The 24,730-nt window shown below is 33.1% G+C and overlaps 1 protein-coding gene across 3 annotated transcripts in view; it reads right to left on the bottom strand.

Moving 5' to 3' along the window:
* Nucleotides 1-3,121: 3,121 nt before the first annotated feature.
* TINAG (tubulointerstitial nephritis antigen) overlaps nt 3,122-24,730 on the bottom strand; it is a 218,157-nt gene continuing 196,548 nt past the window's right edge. For 2 of the 3 annotated variants that reach the window (XM_001364593.5, XM_007484122.2), the window contains exons 10-11: nt 13,274-13,319; nt 3,122-7,607 (exon numbers count right to left, since the gene is read on the bottom strand). In XM_001364593.5, coding sequence (XP_001364630.2) covers nt 7,473-7,607; nt 13,274-13,319 — 181 coding nt within the window. In that variant the 3' untranslated portion in view covers nt 3,122-7,472. The remainder of the gene's footprint in view (nt 7,608-13,273; nt 13,320-24,730) is intronic. The other variant, XM_007484121.3, reaches the window with a different exon arrangement.

Genomic DNA, 24,730 nt, shown 5'->3' with positions numbered 1-24,730 from the left:
CTTAATTGGTTTTCATCTAATTAATAAGACTATGGGAGACCCGTGGAAACTTCTAATATTTAAATTATTTCTTAATTCTTTTGTTATAACTGTAGAAGAGGAAATGAATGGGCCCAAATTTTGCCTCGTTTAAGGAAAAGTGAATTATAGAGAGATGACATGTCACTGAAGCCAATGAAAGACCCAGGATTTGAACCTAGAATCTCTGACTCCAAAACCCAGTGCTATTTCTATTATTTGAGCCACATATCATAGGCTATATAATTATTTATAGTTTTCTTTGAACCTTGTTTAAAATTTGAACATGTTGGTTCATGCATACTAAAACATACATCTGTCAATATGGAAAGCAATAATTTACTAAGAATTTATTATATGAGAGCCACTGTACTAAAACCTGAGGATAAAAAGAAAGATAAAAACATAGCCTCTACCCTCAACATGCTCCTATTAATCCAGTTTAATTCTACATATAGTACTTCTGCTTTACTCTTTCCTTTTAAAATGAGTCCTATGGAAAACACAAAAGTCCTTGAATTCCTTTTTTGTGCTCAGGTTGACTTGATTCAAAAGAAACCTTTTTTCTTCCCCAAAATTTGTAAATCAAAGTATTGCAGCCCCTGATATGATTATTATCATATTAGTCTAGTTGATCTTTCTCTGAATCAAAAAGTTGTCAGAACTTTTCTTAAATAAAAGCATTTTCATCTGCTAAATACCACTGAGTATTCCCTCAGATGTATATTTCCATGAATGAGAATTCAATCTATAAAATCTATGACATTTTTGGTACAGGGTTAGATCTATTTTAGACTCTGATGTTAGAATCACAAATCTGTAACTGAAAGAGACCTTATAGTTCATCTTGTCTAACCATTTCTTTTAAGGCTCTTCATATTATTTTGTCTTATTCTCTCTCTCCCTTTCCTTAATTCCTTCCTTTGTATTAATTAAAATCTCCATAAAACCCAGCTGACTTGGGTATTTTCTATTTGGGAATTTTTCCCATAGTGACCATTTATTTTTTATTAAAATCAAGACACTAAAATTATCTTTACAGTTTTAGCAATTCACAGTCTTGAAAACCATATCTTCGAGGTTACATCTCTCATTTAAAAGTAAGCTCATTCAAGTCATGAACTCTCTTTTTATTTTTATTTTTTGCTTATATTTGTATTATCAGGGCTTAACACAGTGTCTGGGACATATTGAGTGTTTAGTAAATATTTGTTGGCTAGAAATACTTCGGATATTGTTCAGTGATCCAGTCACTTAGTTGAATCTCTGACACTAAAACTTACTTCAAGACTTGAAGCTTTCTATAGAGTAGCCAGAATTTTACTTCTGGACTGGTACTGAGTACAGGAGCATGATTCAATTTCCATTGGCCTATCTGAATCTTCCTTTAGTATATTTACATTTTCTGTGGATTCAACCAGAATTCCATATTATCATTGCTTTTTCTGCAGAGTAATTTGTATAGCTCCTTCTTCTGATTATCTTTATTTAATATAAGAATTTCATGTTCTCGATTAAAACAGAATCATAGAGTTGAGAACTAGAAAAGTTCAGAAAAGCTGCATTATGTAGTGGAAAGAGTGATGGTTTGAGGTTCAGAAGACCTTGATTTAAATCAAAGACCTGATTCAAATTTCAATCCAAAAATTTGCAGACTATGTAACCTTGAATAATTAATATCTCTAGCCCTTAGTTTCCACATCTGTAAAATAGGGGGCTTGTATTACATATCCTCTTATATCTAATATCTACATTTGTGATCCAGGATCACTTAACCAACATGATCATTACACTTTATACAAAAAGAAAATGAATCTCAGAGAGTAAATATGCCTTGTACAAGGTGCCTCAACTAATAAGTGATGGAATTAGAACTAGATTCCATGTCTCTGATTCAAATATGGTGAACCATAATCTTTTGGGGGCATTTGTGATTAGCAGTTTCTAAGATTCTGATACATAGGGATTACAATTAAAATAAATATTTATTCACATGAAGTTTTAGAAATTCACATAAACACTTATATTATCATATAGGAAAGAGATTTGAATTTCATTCAATATTCTAGTAGAATCCTAAATTAGGGATATTTTCTAGCTTCTTGATGTGTTATTATTTCACTTTTTCCTCAATTGTTTCTTTCTAGGTAAGAAAGTGTTTTGTTTCTTCTAAACTGTGTCCAAAAATCAGAAACAACCTAAAACATATGAAATATTTTTTTAATTCAACAAAAGAGAGAAGAGTATATTTTGCTGATTGTTTGAAAGCTGATAAAGGGCTGTTACTAGTGGTCATTAGCATCCTATGGGATAGAATTATCTGAGTAAGAAGAAATTAATGACATTTTAAAGTATTTCCAGTAGAAATAGTATCAAAACAATGTGTAGCCTTTAAAACTGAAGAGAGAAATAGAGATTTCTCTCCTACCCCATTCATTTTTTTTTTACTTAAATTTGGTAGACTGTTCTCCTACCCTCACTTAAGTTTTCTAAAGGAAAGCTATAGATGGTGGTCCTTAGAATTGTTTTTCTGATGTGACATATCCAGATGTGTTGAAGGCTTTAAAAAATCTATTCATAGAGAAAAAATCAGTTTCTTTTTTTGCTCATTTTGAAAGCTGAATCAATCTTCTCTCAAAAAAAAAATATATATATATACCTATAAATTCCTTAAGCTCCAATCATTGCCAACCTTTATCAAAATCATGATGAAATCAACCCAATGTCCTACAAAAGACAAGAAAGGGGATGAGATTTGGGAAGACAAAACACATTATGATTTTTCTGTAAAGACTTGTAATAGTCTTTGCCCTAAGGGATATACAGACTCAATGAACAAATTGTATTAGCAAGTAGCATATTCTGTCAGATTACAGTTTAATTTACTAATCTAAAGATTTAACTCAAGGCCTGGATCTGCCACTGACTCGATATGATCCAAGCTAAGAAATAAAAAGACAAATTTCTCCCACTTCCAATGTGATGGAGCAAAGTATTTGCCATCTCACTCAGTCCTATACACATTTCAAGAGATTGGTGAAAATTAAACAAAAGGATGAAGATGAGACTCATTTGTTATTTATAATAATAATGTTACAAAACATTTAAAAGGTTGTTTATTGATCTTTTTTTCTTTTATAACAATCATATTGTGGAAGAAATATTTATTCTGAGTATTATTAAGTTCATTTTACAAATGAATAAATGGAGTCAACTAGCATTAAATATCTACTATGTGATAGGTACTGTGATAAGCTAGTGAAATAAAAAAAAGCAAAAGACAGTGGAACTCAAGAAGTATACAATAAAAAGAATGATTTTTGTTAGTAAGGAAGGTCTGCTCTGTTTTTTCTTCATGTAGGATTATTAATATCTGGAAAAAAATATCCCTGTCTAGGATCAGAAATTACTCAGAATGGTCAGATTAAATGAAAAATCTCGCAGTCAACAATAATGATTTCAACATAATAAGAGGAAAAAAAAAGGGAGGCAACTTCAACTGTGACTTCTCAATTTAGAACCAGACCCCAAACTAGCAGGGAATAAATGCAGCAAGTTACACAGTAAATATTAGATGCTTTCCAGATTCTTTTCCTTTGCTCATCCTTGGCTGCCACTTCCTGGAGTTTCACACCTATTACCACCCTTTCCCCAAGGCACTTTCCTACCAGAGCAAATTTCTCTTGTTGCTTCAAATGAACTGATGGCCCATGTCACTAAGGAGTAGAAGGATCAAAAACCATGGTAACGCAGAGATAGATGCAGTCTCTCACACCTTCCCTTGGTTTGTCTAGCACCAAGCACACTGACTTTCATGAGAATAAACACACAAGAAATGGTTGCCAAGGATTATGATAGCAGGAGGTATGATTTCTGTCAAGCAGTCCACCACACTCCAATTCTGCTATAACTAGCTGAGAGATCACATGAAATTTTACAGTGTGATTTTCAGACTATCTTAATTAGAATCCGGGACCTGATTTAGCTTCTCTTTGCTCTCCATGCAAACCTTGCTTTTCCATGCCTTTTAATTCAGAAAAGCCTTTTGCCTCAGCAAAAATCTTCCCCCCGACTAAATTTTTCCTTGCCCAGCTCAGTCATTTGGTGTTATCAACTGCTTTCTCTCGCCACTGAGCCTTTTGGAACTGGTATTAACTACTTTTCAATATGTTCTCTCCTCTCTTCTATCTCCTAGTGCTTCTCCTGAAGACACTAAATCTCTCAAAGACTGGGACCAACTTCTCATGCACTTTCTAAGCCTGGAGGGAATAGCACTTAATACCCTCCTTTTGCTACTATCATCCAGGGGCCACCTTTCTGCCTTTAAAGTTCTCTATATCCTCCTCAGGTTTTTGCTACAATTGTTTATAGTTGTACTCTCCTTTTTCCCCAGTCCTTTTAGTACCTGTCTCTCATTCTTCAGAAACCCAATCCCATTCCCTTCAAAATATTAGCCAATAAAATTTTCAAACTATTCCACAATCCATAACTCCAGTCTACCTCAAACACACATAAAGTAAGTTAATTTATATAATAATATATATGATCCAAAGTTCCATTCCAATTCAATGATTTCCTTAATTTGTTCAAGAAAAATTATACTTTTTTAGCAAACTATCTTGCACACTCTGTGGTTTCATGAGTATATATCTTTTATATTATTATTACCCAGAAAGAAAATTATTTTTGAAATCTTAATTATTGCTCCTCTTGAATGGTAGGGGAAAAGTTTACCTAAACTTAACATCAAGATTTTTATGGAACAAAAGCTATCATATGATTCCAGTGTAGACTATAACTTGTATCATCAAGGAAGGTAATAAAATAAATTTAACACCAAGTTTTTTTAAACTTTTGTAGAAGTTGCATAGCTTATTTCATATACATTTTGTGGTGTTGAGTAAATAGTGAAGTAAATAGCTGTTTTAGAAGATGATGTGTGACTAACTAGGACTAGGACAGCTAACAAGGACTGGTAAAAAATGTCTTTCTAAGAGTCATGCAAATATAATCAACAGGGCTTTAAAAACAAAGTAGAGGGAAGCAGTGACATAAAATTAACTTATGTATTCCCAACAAATTAGATTACCACAACAATGTAAGAAGTATATCTGAAGAGATGTAAAAAATCATAGTTGATAAAAATCTACAAAAGGACCAATCAAAAAGTGTCAAATTTCTGTACTTAGATATATTGATCATGGGTAACAAATAATAAAATGCTCTTATAAGAAGACAACTTTAACATCAAAGCTATTACTGTGACTTTTTTGGGATAGGATCCAGGACTGTACTATGGCCTTGTTAGCACATAATTAATTAAAAAGAAACAGCAGAATAGGTAAAAAGGTGTGGAGCAGCTTTGTATATTAAAAGAATACGGAATCTAGGAGCAGGATCTGAAAACATCATAGGGAATAATTTGGGGAAGATTAACAGAGGCTAGAACATGTGGCCAAATCTAGTAAAATGTAACTTAATAGGGATAAATATAAATTCTCACACAGATTAAATGTCAGCTTCACAAATACAAGATGAAAGAGACATGGACAGAGAGCAGTTGGTATGAAAAAATCTGGTGGATTTTTGTGGATGTAAGTACAGCATGAGTTAATATGTTATGGAAGAGATGGTTCATCAAGCCTTGATTATATTGTTTGGCTCCTGGGTTACTTATACCTTAATATATTTCAATTCTGTGAATAGAACTTTTGCTTAGGGAGTTATTAAGTCTTCTTTTAGAAAATAGTTCTCCAAGGTTTCTTTTTGAATTTTCTTTTGTTTTTTGTTTTTTTTATCATGAAACCTCATTATTTATTGCTTTATGAAGCCAAATGGGAGAAATTATTTGGTAGAGTCAAGATTCATACATGTGTATGTCATTGCAATAGTTCCATAGAATTCACAGAATGCCAAGGCACTGTAGTGAACTCTTCAAGATTAATTATCTTAGAACTGTCAAATATTAGATTGTAAAGGGGCTTAAGAATCACTTACTTTATATTTTTTTCTAGTTTAAAAAAATCTAGGACTCCTTAAAGTTAAAGTGATTATCATGGCTCAATCAAATTAATAATGTGAGGTCGGTTACAGATTCTAGGTTAGCACTCAAGTCTCCTAAATCTAATGCTCTTTTTTCTATGCCATATTTCTTGCAAAACACTGTTAGACATCTTAGATCCTCAACATCCTGATCAAAATCAGTCTTCATCAGTCTAATAGTGGAATTTTAACCCTATATAAGAATTGAGCTCCAAAATATTAAATTCTAAGCATCAAACACCTGGATATCCAAGAATTCGGCACCATATCAATGCTTAACTTCTCCCTCGACCTCCACCCATTTTACTGCAATTCACCATTGTAATTTGTGTAATGATCAACTTTGTATCTTCATTTATTAGTTTGCCATTTTAAGATACCAGTAAATTATTAGGAGATTATCTCCCTGCCCAGTGATTATGATGAGGCTATTTTTGTGTCTATTACTGTTGAAAACTGAAATCAAGATTAGATGCAAATTAGTGCCAATTGAGCTTACTTTTCAGAAACTCAAGCAGCGAACTGTGAAATGATTGTGATAAAGGGATATTTATTCTTTCATACTCATGGCATCATGTTGCTGTTTTCAGGAGGAAAAAAAAATCTTTCCAATTGCAGTTTGTAGCTGATTTTTAACAGGCTTCAAATAATGATTAGTGGCTTTTAAGACAGGTGAGAGTAAGCTTTATCTTCCTAGACCTCTGAATTTTTGTATTGCATGGCATTCATTTCCTATAATGTTCTGTATGTAAAAAGTCACAGAAGCTGTTTTTTCCTATGTTTGTATTTTACTGGTGATGACCATGACATGTAAGTCAGGAATAGGTTAGAATAAATATCTGCCATTTCCAAAGGAGGAGAGATACCTGCCAAACTATTGTGAGAAACAAAAAAAAAAATCTAATTTTATTGTTTTTGGTGGCACATGGGTCACATTTGCACTGAGGAAAATATTATTTTTTTTAAAATGACAGATAGAAAAGTTTAGGATAACTTTTCCATTTTTTTTCTGTTCTTGAGACTTCCACTATTGAAGAGATGAAATTTGCAAATGGGTGTGCTCATCATTTGAGCAATTGAGGCTGAAAAATGATGTCCTATCACAGACAGTGAACAATTAAACATCCTAACAATAAAGAAGAAGGAAGAAGAGATTGAGACACTTTAAAAAAACTTTTGTGTAGCTTATACTACTGCTGTGCTATAGTAGTGTTTTTTGTATAAATCAGTGAAATAAAGAAAGCAGCATTATAATGCTGAGCTAATCCCTTAACCCTCCCCCCAAAAAGGAGGTAAAAGTTAATCACAGATTAGGACATATACATTCCATTGTTACAGGGAACTTGAAGTTGAAAAACCTCATTTTAAGAGGTTTACTTAAATGGAGGGCGTCATGCAAATTTAATGATATGTTATGGTTCATCTGAACTCGTCAAATGGCCCCAAGCAGCGATAATCAACTTTTCAATGTCAGATTCGTTCACGCCACGAAGAATCCTGAAATAACCATTCTCTCCCCATGACTTTCCCCAGGAATTGGCAGCAATCTGCAGAAAAACAGAAGTGGAAAAACCCAGGTAAATTATTTCTGAAATGTTGTAATCTTGCATATAAAAAAGAGCACTTAAATTTAATTGGTTAGTTAGAAACATTGGCTCATTCTACACTAAGTATTTCTAAAGCATTATGTCTATTGTACTCTTTGTATGTCATAATGTTCATTTATACCTAGTGATAGAACTAAATTCGAGTTGCAGTCTCAAATTTAATTATGGGGTAGAGTGATCTATTAATAGGTGTTTTCCTTTATTTCCCAATATTTACCTGTCTACTTATCTTACCCAATCATCATGACCACATAGGCCTATAATGAATGGTTTGGATGATGGCAAATGAACAAACAAAACAACTAATCAGGTTTTTTTGAAAAGGTCTTGTTCATTATTTCTTATAGCACAATCATATTTAGTATTTTATCACCATTATATACTACAGTTTATTCAGGTGTTTTCCAATTGATAGGCATGCCTTCAATTGTCCAATTCTTTACCACCAAACAAAAAAAAAAGATCTTCTATGAATAGTTTTTTTTTTCCTTTTAAAAAAATCTCTTTATGATATAGATCTACTAGTAGTGTTTCTGGGTCAAAGTGTATATACAGTTTTATAGTGTTTATATATACAGTTTATATAATTGTTTATAACTTGGGCATACTTCCAAATTGCTATCCATAATGTTTGTATAAATTTATAACTCCACCAATAGTGAATTAGTGTCCCAATTTTCTCACATATGTTCCAATATTTCTCATTTCTTTTTCTGTCATATTAGCCAATTTATTTTGCTAAAATTCTATTCATCACTAGAGGATTTCTATGTGAACTGGTAAGACTTCCAGGAATTGATAAAGAGAGAAAAGGACAGAACTAGGAGAACATTATACACTAAAATTGAAACATTGTGGCACAGTCAAATATAACAGACTTTTCTACCAGTAGCAATGCAATGATCAAAGACAATACTGAGGAACTTATGAGACAGAATGCTATCCACATCCAGAGAAAGAACTGTGGGAGAAGAAATGCAGAAGTAAAACATATGATTGATCACACAGTTCGATGAGGATGATTGGGTTTGAGCATTAAAAGACATATATAATATGGCAATAGGTTTTGAACCTATTATGAATGAAACGTATTACTCAATGGAATTGTTTGTCAACTCCAGGAAGGAGGAAGGGAGAGGGGTAAGAAAAAATCATGAATCATATAATAATGGGAAAATATTATAAATAAATAAATATATTTTTAATTTTAAAAATTCAACTATTCTCCTTAATTTTATTCTTGTTTATTTCTGGTGAGATTTACTTAGTTCTGAGAGAGGAAGCTGAGGCCCTCAAGTAGTATATATTTATTTTCTTTTCCCTCCAATACTTCATTTAATTTTTCATTTAAGAATTTAGATGCTATAAGATTTTGTGCATATATGTTAAGTATTGGTATTTCATAGTCTGTGATACCTTTTGTATTCAGATTTAATTTACTTGCTTATCTCTTTTAATTTTATCTATTTTTGCTTTTTGCTTTGATTGAGATTGCATTCAAGATTGCACCCCTATTTTGTTTTTCTTACTTCAGCTGAAAAATAATAGCCCTAGCCCCTTTACCTTTTACTATGTATAGTTCTCTCTTTTTTCAGTGTGCTTCTTGTAAAACAGCATATTGCACATTTCTTGTTTTTAATCAATTCTGTTATATGCTTCCATTTTATGGGTGAATTCTCATTCACATCCACAGGTATGAATACTAAATGTGTATTACCCTACATCTTAATTTTTCCCTGTTTATTCTTTTCTCTTCTTTAACTCTAACCCTTCTCAAAAAGGTTTTCCTTCTGACCACTGCCTTCCCCTAACTTTGTTTTCCATTTTATTATCCCTCTTTCTTTTCTCTTACTTCCTTCTCTTACTCCCTTTTCCTCCTTCTTCTCTTTAAGATAAGATAGATTTCTATATACAATTAAGTATGTATATCATTCCCTCTTTGAACCAATTACAATGTGAATGACATTAAATAATTGCCCACCATCCTCCCATCTGCGTGTCTACTGTAAAATCTCTCTCATGACTCTTTTGTGAGAAAATTTACCCAATACTACCTCTCCCTTCCCACTTTTTCAGTCTATCCCATTTTTTCATTCATTAACTTATTTATTTATCATCTCAACATAGTAAACTCATACCTATGCCTCCAAATAGTCCTAATGATAATAAGTTCTTAGGAGTTACAAGTATCACCTTCCAAAATAGGAATGTAAACAGTTTAACCTTACTTCTCTTTAGTATTTCTGTTTTTGTGCTTCTTTTGATTCTTATATTTCTAATTTTAAATATTTACTTAGTTCTGATCTTTTTATCAAGAATGTGTAAAAGTCCTCTATTAAATTTCCATTTTTTCCCTTTAAGTGCTAAACTCAGTTTCATTGGGCAGGATATTCTTGGTTATAATTTTAGCACCTTCTCCTGCTGAAATATCATATTCCAAGTGGCATGATACCTTAATGTAGTTGCTAGATCTTGTGTTATCCTTACTGTAGCTCCTGATATAGGAATTACTTCTTTCTGTCTAAAATATTTTCTCCTTTACCTGGGAGCTCCAAAATTTGGCTATAATATTCCTGTGAGTTTTCCTTTTGAGATGTCTTTCAGGAGATTATTGGTGGATTTTTAAAACTTCTATTTTACCCTTTGGCAATAGGATATCAGGGTAGTTTTCCTTGATAATTTCTTGAAATAGTGACTAAGCTCTATTTTTTTTTATCATGACTTTCAGGTAATATAGCAATTTAAAAAGTATCTTACCTTGATCTATTTTCCATCTCACTTGTTTTTCTTATGAGATAATTTATATTTTCTTCTACCTTTTCATTCTTTTGAGTTTTTTGTTATCGTTTTTGGATGTCTCATGAAGTCATTAGCTTCCATTTGCACAATTTTAATTTTTAAGGAATTATTTTTGGACTCTTAAATTTGTTTTGTACCTGATACAAATTTACATTTTTTTTGAGGAATTGCATGTAGCTATTTTGACTTGGTCTTCTGAGTTTGTGTTTTGCTTTTCCATCATAATAGAGACTTTCTGTGGTCATCTTCTTTTTATAGTGTTTCCAGGCTATTTTTTCACTTCTAACTTTATGTTAAAGTTGGGCTTGCCTTCCCAAGGTAGAAGAAGCACTATCACAACCTTCAATGTTTTATAGCTGCAGTCAGGTTTTCTGTGAGTCAGTAAGTTTCAGTTCTTCTAAAGTGATGTTATCTAAGGAGAGATGTAGTCACTGCTCTCTGGGTCTGTGCTTTGGTCTGTGAATGACCACAAGTACTCTTTTCCTTCCTGGAATTGTGACTAGCATTTTTGTTCCTACTAGTGTTCCTTTTCATCTTAGAACTATAACCCAGAACCACATATAGCCAAGGCGACAGAGTCCTGTTGAACATTAAATTCAGAAAGGTGCTTCTTTTAGAACTATATTTAAGCTTAAATTTTTTTCCATTTTTATAGTTTTATTTTTATTGAACAGAAGTCTATTTTCTTTGAGTTCTAACCCACCATCCCATTGGAAAAAATAAAAGAAAAACAAATTCCTTGTTAAAATTTTGCTTAGCAAAATAAAAAATAATAATACTTTACTAGGCCATGCCAAAGAAACAAATCTCTCATTCTATACCCTGAGTCCATTACATCCCTGCCAGGAGGAGGAAAGCATGTTTTACAAAGGTTCTTCTGTATTCATAAATGACCTATTCATTCCTCAGAGTTCTTATAGCAGCATTGTTTCTACTTTATAACTCATTCTCCTGGTTCTACTCATTTTTCTCTTCATCTGTTTGTACAAGTGTTCAAAAGTATTAATTTTTTAATATTTATTTCATTATGTGTTCTTGCAAATGTTAATAAAATATTCTCTTTATTTATTCTTATCTCTTCATTCTGCTTATCACTTTAAACAAGGCTTCCCATGCCTCTCTGAAACATGTTTTCCCTTCCCCAAGAAAGAATAAATAGGAAAGATTGTTTAGAAGACTCTCAGGTCTTTTCACTGTTTCATATCTATGAATTTTCTAGGACACAATGACAAGAGTGAAGAGCAAAGGAGAAGAGAAAGGGATGGATAAAATTCTCTTTTTTATTGTCTTCTATATTCCAGGTACAGTGCTAAGCATGTTATAAAGATCTCAATATTTTTTTACATTGAAAATTATAATCTGAAACTCCATGAGGAGTTATATTTGGAAGTCTAAGCTCTCTTGGACTATTTACTCCACACCAGGTCTTCTTTAAAATGATACACATATTCAACCAAATTCCTTATAAAGGTGGTGTCAATCTAATCATTGCAGGTCAAAATGAAAGAATCTGTACTTTTAAAAAAATGGAAGATGGTATCAAATTTTGTGCTATGATCTCCATTGGATAGGATGAACCAGGAAGAAAGTGTTTTGTCCTAGGGCCAGTTCACTTGATAAAAGGAGCACATATGAATGGGACATAATACAGATAGAATCTTTAGAACTGTAACAGAACAAAACTTCAAACCACAGATTATTTAGAAAAATGTTTCTGAAGTCAGACACCCAGTAGAGATAATTCTGTAGTTTATGCAAAATGTAAAACGAACAACAAAATGATACCTTGCAGAATTTTCTTCTTTCACTAAACATTATGTCACCATAATGCTTGTGGCTATAATATTTCTCATAAAGGAATTTTACTGTACATCCCAGAAACCTGCATGTTGGCTCAGCAATGTGAACATATCATTAAAAAAAGACATTAATTAGATGGGTCTGCATTTTCACATACCTCATTTAAAATAGCTATGGATTTCATGTTCCTAAAACATAACAATCTATAGGGGTATTATGCATTGCAAACTTTCTGATATGTAAAAACAAAAGGCTTTATTTCAAGGCTAAGAGTCTCCCTATGTGGAGTATAAGAAGAGTAAAGAAAGAGGAAAATGAAAAAAATGACAGTCACATCTATACAATGCCAGGACTAGCATGACCGGCAGAGGAAATTGCAGTTCTGAGAGACCTCAGCATGCTGTAGCCTATAGCACCAAGCTTCATGTACCCTCTGGACTGAAACTTCTGTGCGCCAAGAGAAATCATCAGTAAACTATACAATTCGCTCTAGTTGGTCTGCCTGAAAGTAAGCAGTCCCAAAAGTGATGCTGAGAAGAAAAAATATTGAATGTCTTTCTGTAAGATGCTATCCTTCTCAGGTATATTGAAGACACAATGAATAATTAAGAAATGAGGCTCCCTCTCCCTGGAGATACATTAAGGGTGTGAAAATGGCCTCTCTGGACGTTTTAATACCTGGATAAATTTTTAGTATATTGCTATTGCATTTCATCAAATGTCTAGCATTGTAAAAAGAAACAAATGAAAATAATATGAAATGGTCTTCACTTTTTAAAAAGTGCTTTTGATTCTTCTTGAGGAATTAAAATCAGTATGGTTGAATAAAACTATCACTATGACTTATTGAGTCTAATGGGTTTAATGCTGGATAAAATACCAAACTATGGTCCTTTTTTTCAGTGACTTACAATATGAATTGAACAATAAAAGTAAGATAGTAAATAAAAAGCAGTATCTAAAGTTCTTATGTTCTAATTGGAAATTAATTGGAAAAGTTTACATACCCAAAATTTTTCTTTTTTTCCTTGTGCTCCTCTGAGTACCCCCCATCTAGACAAAAATATTTTCAAAAGAAATAAAGAAAATAATTGGCATATTTCTTAAAACTTCATGAACAGTCTATACCCTACAAGTACAATCAGGTCTTTTTTCCAAACTCTGTATAAACATCTGACACTTTCCCATTCTCTTCCCAAGATCTATTTGTATTGAATCTTAAAACATTGTTAGTGTGGTTAGAAAAAAATGTATATATATATATATATATATATATATATATATATCCAAATTCAGATCAATTTACAAAGTATTCATTTATTTTCTAGAGGGCAAAGTAGATAGAGTGCCAGGTCTGAAATCAGGAAAAGAGGAGTTCAAATCCAGCCTCAGGCACTAGCTTTGTGACCCTGGTCAAGTAATTTAATCTCTATTTGCCTGATCCATTGGAAAAGAAAATGGCAAAATACTTTAGTATCTTTGCCAAAAAAAAAAAGTCACGAGACCAATAAATTCATTTGCTAAGAAGTTATCATGTACTAGGATTTGAGGAAACAAAGACAAAAAACAAAATTCCTCATTGAAAGAACTTTAATTCTTCTAGAATGAGCTGTGTCAGAAAAAAAAATATTTATGAGTACTTGGGCATAACAGTGATAGACAAATCTTCATTTTCCATTCTAGTGTCTTGGATATAGACATAGAAATTTTCTCCTGGTAGAAAATTACATTCAAGAACTTTAGTATAACCAGGTACTTTTAGTTGATACAGAACCTTATAAATTCTAGCTACTGATTTAGATAAGTAAAAATATAGGTGATTGTTTGATATTCAAGAATTTATCATAGTTTCTCCATATTTAGGAATACTTATAACCTATTATCATAGATAATAGGGCCTGTAGTCCATCTGTTCAGAGAGTTATTTTTTAAATAGATATAGAAATTGAGATTCAAAGAAGTGATTTTTTTCAGAGTCAAAGGGTTAGTAGGAGGCATAACCAGTATTAAATCTTAAGTACTGCAATTTCAAGTTCAGAACTCTTCATTATACCACATACAACAGGTTTGTTTCCTCATTTATAAAATGAGTATATTCAATTATAATTCAAGATATTGTCCATCTCTTAATCTGTGATCTTAAATATCATATTTTCCCCATGTATCAGTTCTTTTTCACTGTCATTGCATGTTCTCTAATTGTAAACTTTTATTTCATGGTTGGATTTCCAAAATGATGGAAGTATGTATGAAATGAAGGATTTTAATTTGAGGACCTACCACTCCTGCCATTTTTTTCATAAAACCTTAAAGCTTTCCTTTAGACAATATTAGATTAGGCTATTAATTACCCCCCAGATAAATAAATATGTATATATTTATATATACTTAGAAATCATATATTGAAATTATTTGAAATAATATATAGTAATAATATATGAATAATTTATTACATCCTTTTTTTTAACAGAACAGCTAAGTGAAATCAGTTTTTAATTAGTTTGGAGTATCAAAGCAATGTTAATAGGTCACCACCAAGTTACTTCCTGGGAATGACCAGCATTACAGAAAGGTTTTGATCATTAAAAAGTCAATATCCAATGGCACCTGAACAGAAAATTTGATACCCAAGCAGAGAACTAAAGAGAATCACCAAAAGGTAATTTAAAAAGAGAAGAAAAAAGGCAAGCAAAGCAAAACAAAACTAAACTAAAAAACAAACAAAAAACCAACTTTTTTTAAGAGATCCAATAAGTTAAAATGATATGTATCTCTATGAGAAAAGAGGTAATTGGTAACTCTTAAAAATTGTTATTATCACCTGGGCAGGTAGAAGAATTACAATAAGAGGAAACAGTGACAAACTGAATAGGATGAAATGCCAAGACATAAATATGTATACAGATATATGTATGCATAAATATATATATGTGTGTGTGTGTGAGTATACACAACTAGAGCTAAAAATAGAGGTTAATACTAAAAGAAATGGGAAAAGAAAAAAAAAGGAATTAAATTTATATGTCAAAAAGAAGCTCATGGTGGGAGGGGGGAGAACATCAATACACCAGAAGGGTAAAGAGGTTGGAGACAGGAAATACTCAACTCTTACATGCTTTGAAATTGACTCAAAGAGAGAAGAACAATCCAATCCAATGGGACAGAGAACTAATTTGCACCCTATAGGGAAGTAGAACAGTAACAAATGGACTGGTGGGGAGTGAAGCAGTAAAAGGGAGGGAGAGGGTGTAAAACTGTAAAGAAAATAAGGGGGAAAATAAGAAGGGAGGGGAGTTGAAAGGTGAGTAAAATAAGGGTGGGAATTAGGGGGGCTGATTAAAAACAAAATATTGGTGTAGAAGCAAATGATGAAAGAAGAAAAGGCAGGCCTGGGAATAGAAATCAAAATGCTGGGGAAATACACAGCTGGTAATCGTAATGCTGAATGTGAAAGGAATGAACTCACCCATAAAACGCAAGTGAATAGCAGAGTGGATTAGAATCCAAAACCCTACCATATGCTGTCTATAAGAAACACACATGAGGAAGGTAGATACACATAAGGTGAATGTAATAGGATGGAGACAAATTTATTGGGCATCAACTGATAAAAAGAAGACAGGAGTCTCAATCATGATATCTGACAAAGCCAAAGTAAAAATAGATTGACTTAAAAGAGATAGGGAAGGTAATGATATCCAATAAAAGGCAGTAGAGACAATGAGGAAATCTCAGTACTCAACATATATGCAATAAATGGCAGAGCATCCAAATTTCTAAAGGAGAAACCAGTAGAGCTCAAGGATGAAATAGATAGAAATACTATACTAGTGGGAGATCTGAGCCTTCTTCTATCAGAACTAGGTAAATCAAACCAAAAAATAAATAACAAAGAGGTAAGAGAAGTGAATGAAATCTTAGAAAAATTAGTAGACATGAGGAGATAAATAAATAAGGACAAAAAGGAATATACCTTCTTTTCAGCAGCACATGGTACATTCACAAAGACTGACCATGTATTAGGGCATGAAAATATTGCAAACAAGTACAAAAGATAAGAAATAATAAATGTGACCTTATCAGATTACAATTCAATGAAATTAATAATTAGTAAGGGTACATGGAGAGGCAAATAAAAAATTAATTGGAAATTAAACAATGTGATTCCCCAAAATTGGTCAGTTAAAGAACAAATCATAGAAACAATTAATAACTTCACTGAAGAAAATGACAAATTAGAGAGGGCAGAGGTCAAGTGAATTGGGCATGCAAATTAAAAAATGAGAAAGTGAACAAATTAAAAATCCTCAGATGAAGAGTAAATTAGAGATCCTAAAAATCAAAGGAGAAATTAAGAAAATTGAAAGTCAAAGAACTATTGATTTAATAAATAAGATTAGATGCTGGTACTTTGAAAAAACAAATAAAATGGACAAAGTACAGGTCAATCTAATTTTAAAAAGGAAAGAAGAAAACCAAATCGACGGTATCCAAGATGAAAAGAGAGGCCTCACTTCTAATGAAGAGGAAATTAAGGCAAACATTAAAAATTATTATGCCCAATTTTATGGCAATAAATATGGCAATCTAGGTGACATGGATGGATATTTATAAAAAGATAAATTGCCTAGACTAACAGAGGAAGAAATAGACTATCTAAACAACCCCATATCAGAAAAAGAAATTGAATAAGCAATCAAAGAAATCCCTAAGAAAAAAATCCCCAGGTCCAGACGAATTCACAAATGAATTCTATCAAACATTAAAAGAACAACTAATACCAGTATTATACAAACTATTTGACAGTATATGCAAAGGTGGAGTTCTACAAAATTCATTTTAAGACACAAATATGGTACGGATTCCAATGCCTGGCAGGTCAAAAACAGAGAAAGAAAACTATAGACCAATCTACCTAGTGAATATAGATGCAAAAAAAATCTTAAATAGGATACTAGCAAAAAGACTCCAGCAAGTCATCACAAGAGTTATTCACTATGATCAGGTAGGATTCATGACAGAAATGCAAGGATGGTTCAATATTAGGAAAACCATCCACATCATTGGCCTTATTAACAAGCAAACCAACAAAAATCACATGATTATCTCAATAGATAAAGAAAAAGCCTTTGATAAAATACAAGCCATTCCAATTGAAAACATTAGAAAACATAGGAATAGAAGGGCCTTTCCTAAAAATAATAAACAGTATATATATAAAGCCATGAACAAACATCATCTGCAGTGGGGACAAACTGGAAGTCTTCCCAATAAGATCAGGAATGCCCAAAATCACCTCTATTATTTAACATTGTACTAGAAACTCTAGCTGGAGCAATAAGAGAAGAAAAAGAAATTGAAGGTGTTAAAATAGACAATGAGGAGACCAAGCTGTCACTCTTTGCAGATGATATGATGGTCTACTTAAAGAACCCCAGAGAATCAACCAAAAAGCTAATGGAAATAATCAACAACTTTAGCAAAGTTTCAGGATACAAAAGAAAACCCATAGAAGTCATCAGCATTTCTATATATCTCTTCAACACATCTCAGCAGCAAGAATTAAAAAGAGAAATTCCATTTAAAATCACCCTAGACTATATAAAATACTTAGGAATCCATCAGCCGAGACAAACACGAGAACTATATAAACACAACTACAAAACACTCTCCACACAATTAAGACTAGATCTAAACAATTGGAAAAACATCGACTGGTAATGGGTAGGATGGGCTAACATAATAAAAGTGGCCATTCTACCCAAATTAATTTACTTATTTAGTGCATACCCATTGAACTACCAAAATCTTTTTTACTGAATTAGAAAAAAAAAACATAACAAAGTTCATTTGGAAGAACAAAAGATCAAGGAAATCCAGGGAAATCATGAAAAAAATGCAAAGGAGGCCTTGCAGTACCAGATCTCAAACCATACTATAAAACAATGGTCATCAAAACAATTTGCTACTGTCTAAGAGACAAAGAGGAAGACCTGTGGAACAGACTTGGGATAAGTGACCTCAGCAAGACAATCTATGATAAGTCCAACGATTCCAGCTTTTGGGACCAAAACCTACTATTTGATGAAAACTGCTGGGAAAATTGGAAGACTATATGGGAGAGATTAGGTTTGGATCAACATCTCACACCCTATACCAGTATAAATATAAAGAAGGAAACTATAAGCAAATTAGGTCAACACCAAATAGTATACATGTCAGATCTTTGGGAAAGGAAAGACTTTAAAACCAAGCAAGAGCTAGAAAAAAAATCACAAAATGTAAAATCAATAATTTTGATTACATCCAATTAAAAATTTTTATACAAACAAAACCAATGCAACCAAAATTAGAAGGGAAGCAACACATTGGGAAATAATCTTCATAAGAAAAACGTCTGACAAAGGTCTAATTACTCATTTATAAAGAGCTAAACCAAATGTACAAAAAAATCAAGTCATTCTCCAGTTGATAAATGGGCAAGGGACATGAATAGGCAATTTTCAGTTAAAGAAATCAAAACCATTCATAAGCACATGAAAAAGTGTTCTAAATCTCTTATAATCAGAGAGATGCAAATCAAAACAACTCTGAGGTATCACCTCATACCTAGCAGATTGGCTAACATGAAAGCAACTTCTGTTGCTAATGAACACTGGAGGGGATGTGGAAAAGTGGGGACACTAATGCATTGCTGTTGGATTTGTGAATTAATCCAACCTTTCTGGAGGGCAATTTGGAACTATGCCCAAAGGGCACTAAAAAACTGTCTGCCCTTTGATCCAGCCATAGCACTGCTGGGTTTGTATCCCAAAGGGATAATAAGGAAAAAGACATCTACAAAATTATTCATATGCGCTCTTTGGGGTACCAAAAATTGGAAAATGAAGGGATGTCCTTCAGTTGGGGAACGGCTGAACAAATTGTGGTATATGTTGGTGATGGAATACTATTGTGCTCAAAGGAATGATAAAGTGGAGGAATTCCATGGAGACTTGAACAACCTCCAGGAATTAATGTAGAGCGAAAGGAGCAGAACCAGGAAAACATGGTACACAGAGACTGATACACTGTGGTACAATTGGATGTAATGGACTTCTCCATTAGTGGCAATGCAGTGATACAGAACAACTTAGAGGGATCTATGAGAAAGAACACTATCCAAATTCAGAGAAGAAACTGTGGGTGTAGAAACACAGAAGAAAAACAACTGCTTGAATACTTGGGTGGAGGGGATATGATTGGGGGTGTAGACTCTAAATGAAATCCTAATGCAAACACCAACAACATGGGAATAGGTTCTGATCAAGGACACATGTAATACCCAAAGAAATTGCATGTAGGCTACGAGAAGGGTGGGGGGGAGAGGAGGGAAGGAAATAATGTGATTCTTGTAACCAAAGAATAATGTTCTAAATTGATTAAATAAATTAATTTAAAAAATAAAGATACTTATTAGCTATGTAAAATAAAAGAAGTCAATATGCAGGCACATTTAAGTGCCTCTTGACTATGAAGGAGCAGAAGGGCAAGGTATAAGGAAATGTTGGAGGACATCAACAGCTAAATTATATCTATTGCATATGGAGCATGAATTCCATCAAGTGAACTTCTGTTTGGAATTATGAACACCTTTTATGCTTAGTATTGACTTTTCTGAATAGATGATTAATCATAATTCTTAGAGTAGATATGTCCAGGCATGAAAGTAACTTAGTGAGTTTGATAGGTATAGAGATCTTGGATCCCACTGAATCGAGGCTGTCCAAAAGCCTCAGGAAGAATCCCAGGTAAATACTACTGTGCTCCAAGTAGATGACTACCACCAAAAGATCTACATCTGTGATGGTGAAACTTTTAGAGGGGTGGGTGATGTGAGAAATATCCTCCAGCATGTGTAGAGAGGGGGAGGGGAGCATTCTGGCCCAGTGTCCCTCTGGCTTTCTAGTAAGGAACTCTGGCGAACTCTGCCCTGGGGTGACTTGCATATATGCCCACAGAGAGGCTCTGGGTGTCCCCTCTGGCACATGTGCCATAGATTCACCCCCATGAGACTAGACCATACCTAGCCTAATAGAAGTACATACCAGGAATTATTTGTATAGAGTAGAATCAAGATGTAAAATAAAATAACTAATCATCAATTCAACCAACAACTCCATACTTAGGGATTTTTTAAAGTAACAAGCTCTCATTATAGTAGTTAGTACTATTATTTTAACATTTATCTTAAGGTTAAAATACACTTAAAGTAATATTTTTTGTTTTTTAGCGTGACTTGTGTGTGAAAGAAATAATGGTCCCATTCTTGACTTATATATATATATATATATATATATATATATATATATATATAGTCTAATATAAATAAAACCTCACTTTTTTTCTTCCTCTTTTTGGGAAGCATCAAATATGAGCTCAAGACTAAAGTTTAAATAATGTTTCTGGTGTTCCAGGTTCAGAGTTCAAAGACACAATTAAAGTGAGAAAAATATCTTTAAAAACCTGGCTCCCTCAGGTCTGAACTCTGGCTGGACTGTGGGTATAGGAAAATGAGTCTCTCAAAGGAAATGAAATGGGATCAGTATACCAGGCTACATAGATCCAAATCTAGTTTATATATATATATATATATATATATATAAGTTTAGAATACCCATAAATTGCTGGGGCAGATAAAAGACTACAGAATAAAGGCAAGAACTCAACTGAACTTCCCCAAATTCCCTTCAAAACAATTTTAAAATAACACCTCAAATTGATTTTCTAAAGTTGTAGAAGCAACAAAAGATCAGAATGAAACAATTTCCAAATCCAAGACAATTTAGGAGATAAGCCAAAACCCAATACAAAACCTTCTGTTTCACCATGGTTGTGTTTGGGCTTAAAATGTAGTGCAATTTAGGCCATGACATGGCAAACAACAGTGGGTTTTGAAGACAGTTGCAAGAAACAGCAGCAATTTTTGGTGCTCTCAGTCCATAAGAAGTGAGGGGGTGAGACAACTGGTCAGAAGAAGATTGCAGAGGACCTTCTTCTGTCACTGGGAGTAGTGCCCTGATGCATTTTCCATATTCAACTCTGGGTTGCAATCTAAGGATAAAGAGGAAAACCCCCAGAGGAGCAGGAGCCCTAGTCTCAGGTAGAAGGCAGAAAAGAGCACTAGCACCTGTGATCACAAAAGACCAGGAGTTTGAGGCACATTTATAAGGTCATAATGTATGAGAGTACAGGGGGTGAGAGGAGAGCAAGTGTCCATGTCATAGTTCCAAGGTGGAGAAGAGTGCTTGTGGTCACTGAAAGACAAAAAGTGCAGGCCAGAATAACAGTGTCCATGCTTCTTTTTAGATCATAACACAATGAAGATTGAAAACTAGAGACCCTCCCCCTACCTCAAGAACAAGCTCTAAAAACAGGAGAATTGATGGGGTTGTGCAATACTTTGAAATTCTCTTTAAATGGTGCTTTGAGTTCCTAGCTTTTTATTAGTTAGCCAGTGTACATTCCAATCCTGTGATTTCCCTATTCCTTCCTGCTGATAATTGCTTGCTTGACATTCTAAACTTGAAGGGGTGGGGCACCTAAATGGGTTATATTTAAGGTCAACAGATGATATTTTGACTTCCTCCAAGCTGATAAGAGCTAGCTAGGCTAAGAGGGGAGGACACACAAGTTACCTTGAAGGTTGACAGATAATTATGAGAAGAACATGGGAAGGAAAATCACATATGTATACTGGAGAGCTCTGCAATTAAGAAAAAATCTTTATGATTAGGGGAAATCCCTAAATCCCTGTGTATGCCCCATTCCTTTTTTCATGCCCTAAAATTCACCTCTTGATGGATCAGCCCTTAAAGCAGGCCTCTACCTAAAACCTTACATTCCCTTTCTCTGCTTTTCAGCCTGAAATGCTCCTGGAATATCTAGTAGAAATCTAACAGAGGTGAAGAATTCACAATTATGGGAGGATGGCAATTCCTCAAACCTTTAATAAATATTTAGAAACCTATTTAGAACTCACTATTTGACAAAAACTATTGGGAAAATTAGAAAACGATATGAGAAAAATTAGGTTTAGATCAACATCTCACATCCTATACCAAAATAAATTCAAAGTGGATAAATGACTTAAATATTAAGAGTGAAATTATAAATATATTAGGAGAACATAAAATAGTATACTTCTCAGATCATGGAAAAGGAAGGAATTTAAGATGAAATAAGACATAGACAACATTACAAAATGTAAAATGAATAATTTTGATTATATTAAATTAAAAATGTTGTGTACAAACAAAATCAATGCAAACAAAATTAGAAGAGAAGCAACAAATTGGGAAAATATAACAGAACACTCTTACTCTTTTTATAACAGAACATTCAGCCTGTCAAATTTACAAAAAAAATCAAGCCATTCCTCAATTGACAAATGGTCAAGGGACATGAATAGGCAATTTTCAGATAAACATATTAAAACTATCAATAATCACATGCTGAAAAAAAATGACAGAATGTGGCCCATGAGTTCAAATACTTGAACTGTATTACCAAGTGGTTATCATAAAAATATCTGATAAAATGATAATAAATAGAATGGTAGAGTAGTGGAATAGATTACGTACATAATACTCAGTTGTAAATTATCAAAAGAAATTAATATTTGACAAATTCAAAGATCCCAGCTCTGGGGAGAAGAATTCAATATTTGACAAAAATTTCTGGGAAAATTGGAACACAATTTGGCAGAAAGTAGGTATATATCAACCTCTCAAACCATATACCTAGTTAAAATCAAAACAGGGACATAATTTAAACCTAAAGGGTGATATCATAATCAAATTAAGGAATCATGGTAAATTTTGCTAGCCAGATCTATGAATAAAGGAAGAACTTATGACTAAAAAAACATAGAGAGGATCACAGGAAGTAAAATAGATAATTTTGATTTTGTTATATTAAAAAACCTCCATATAAACAAAATTAATTCCACCAAGATTAGAAGAAAATCAGAAATTGACAAAAAATACAGTAAATTTTTCTTATAAAGTCCTCATTTTGCAAATATATAGGGAATCAAGTTAAATTTATAGGAATATGTCATTTCCCTAATTGACAAAAGGTCAAAGAATATGAACAGGAAGTTTTTAGAAGAAGAAATTATGGCTACCTAAGCTCATATGAAATAATATTCCATATCTCTATTGATTAGAGAAATGCAAAGTAAAATAGCTGTTACCAATTAACACCTATCAGACTGACTACTATGAAAGAAAAGGGAAACAAATCTTGGAGGATATGTGGGAAATTGGGACACTAATACACTTTTGGTGGAGTTGTAACCTACTCCAAATATTCTGGAGGATAATTTAGAACTATCTTCAAAGGGCTTTAAAAATATGCCTACCCTTTGAACCCAAGTAATATTATTACTAGGTCTGTGCTTCAGAGATATTGGAGAAAAAGAAAAAGGACATCTATGTACAAAATATTTATAGCAGCAAAGAATGAGAAATTGAGGAGATGATTTCAGAAAAAGCTGCGATTTTAATAAACTAATGCAAAGTGAAATGAGCAGAACCAGGAGAACATTGTATAAAATAAAAGCAATATTAGAAGGAAGATAAACTATAACTGATAGCTATTCTCCTCAGTACAAAGATTCAAGACAATTCTAAAGGACTTGTAATGAAAAATACTATACACCTCCAGGAAAAGAACTAATTTAATCTCAATGCACATTGAAGCATGATTTTTTCATTATTTTATATTGTTTTGGTTCATGTTTTCTTTCATAATATGGCTAATATGAGAATGTTTTATAACATTGCACATGTATGAAATATGTATCAAATTCCTTGCCTTTTATTTAAAACATTATTTTATTTGGTCATTTTCAAACATTATTCATTAGGAACAATGAATTTTTTTTTTTCCTCCCCCTTCACCCAACCCCTTCCATTGGCAATGCGTGATTCCTCTGGATATCACATGTGTCCTCAACCTGAGCCCATTTACATGCTATTGGTTTCCAAAGAAGGGTGTTCATTCAGAGTCTCTCCTCCATCACATCCCCTCCACCCCTGTAGTAAATCTGTTGTCCTTCCTCAGTGGTTTTACTGCCACCATTTGTCCTCAGTGGGTAGTGTTTTTTTGTTGTTTTTTTTTTCTCCTTGATCCCTGCAATGTTCAGGAACATTGCATTGAGACTAATGGAGAAGTCCGTTACTTTTGATTGTACCACAGTGTATCAGTCTCTGTGTACAATGTTCTCCTGGCTCTGCTCCTCTCACTCTGCATCACTTCCTGAAGGTTCTTCCAGTCTCCATAGAATTCCTCCACTTTATTATTCCTTTTAGCACAATAGTATTCCATCACCAACATATACCACAATTTGTTCAGCCATTCCCCAATTGAAGGGCATCCCCTCATTTTCCAATTTTTGGCTACCACAAAGAGCAGAGCTA

The sequence above is a fragment of the Monodelphis domestica genome, chromosome 2 (genome assembly GCF_027887165.1).
Source record: "Monodelphis domestica isolate mMonDom1 chromosome 2, mMonDom1.pri, whole genome shotgun sequence".
Taxonomy (NCBI): Eukaryota; Metazoa; Chordata; class Mammalia; order Didelphimorphia; family Didelphidae; genus Monodelphis; species Monodelphis domestica.
This window is presented reverse-complemented; position numbering and strand designations above follow the sequence as displayed.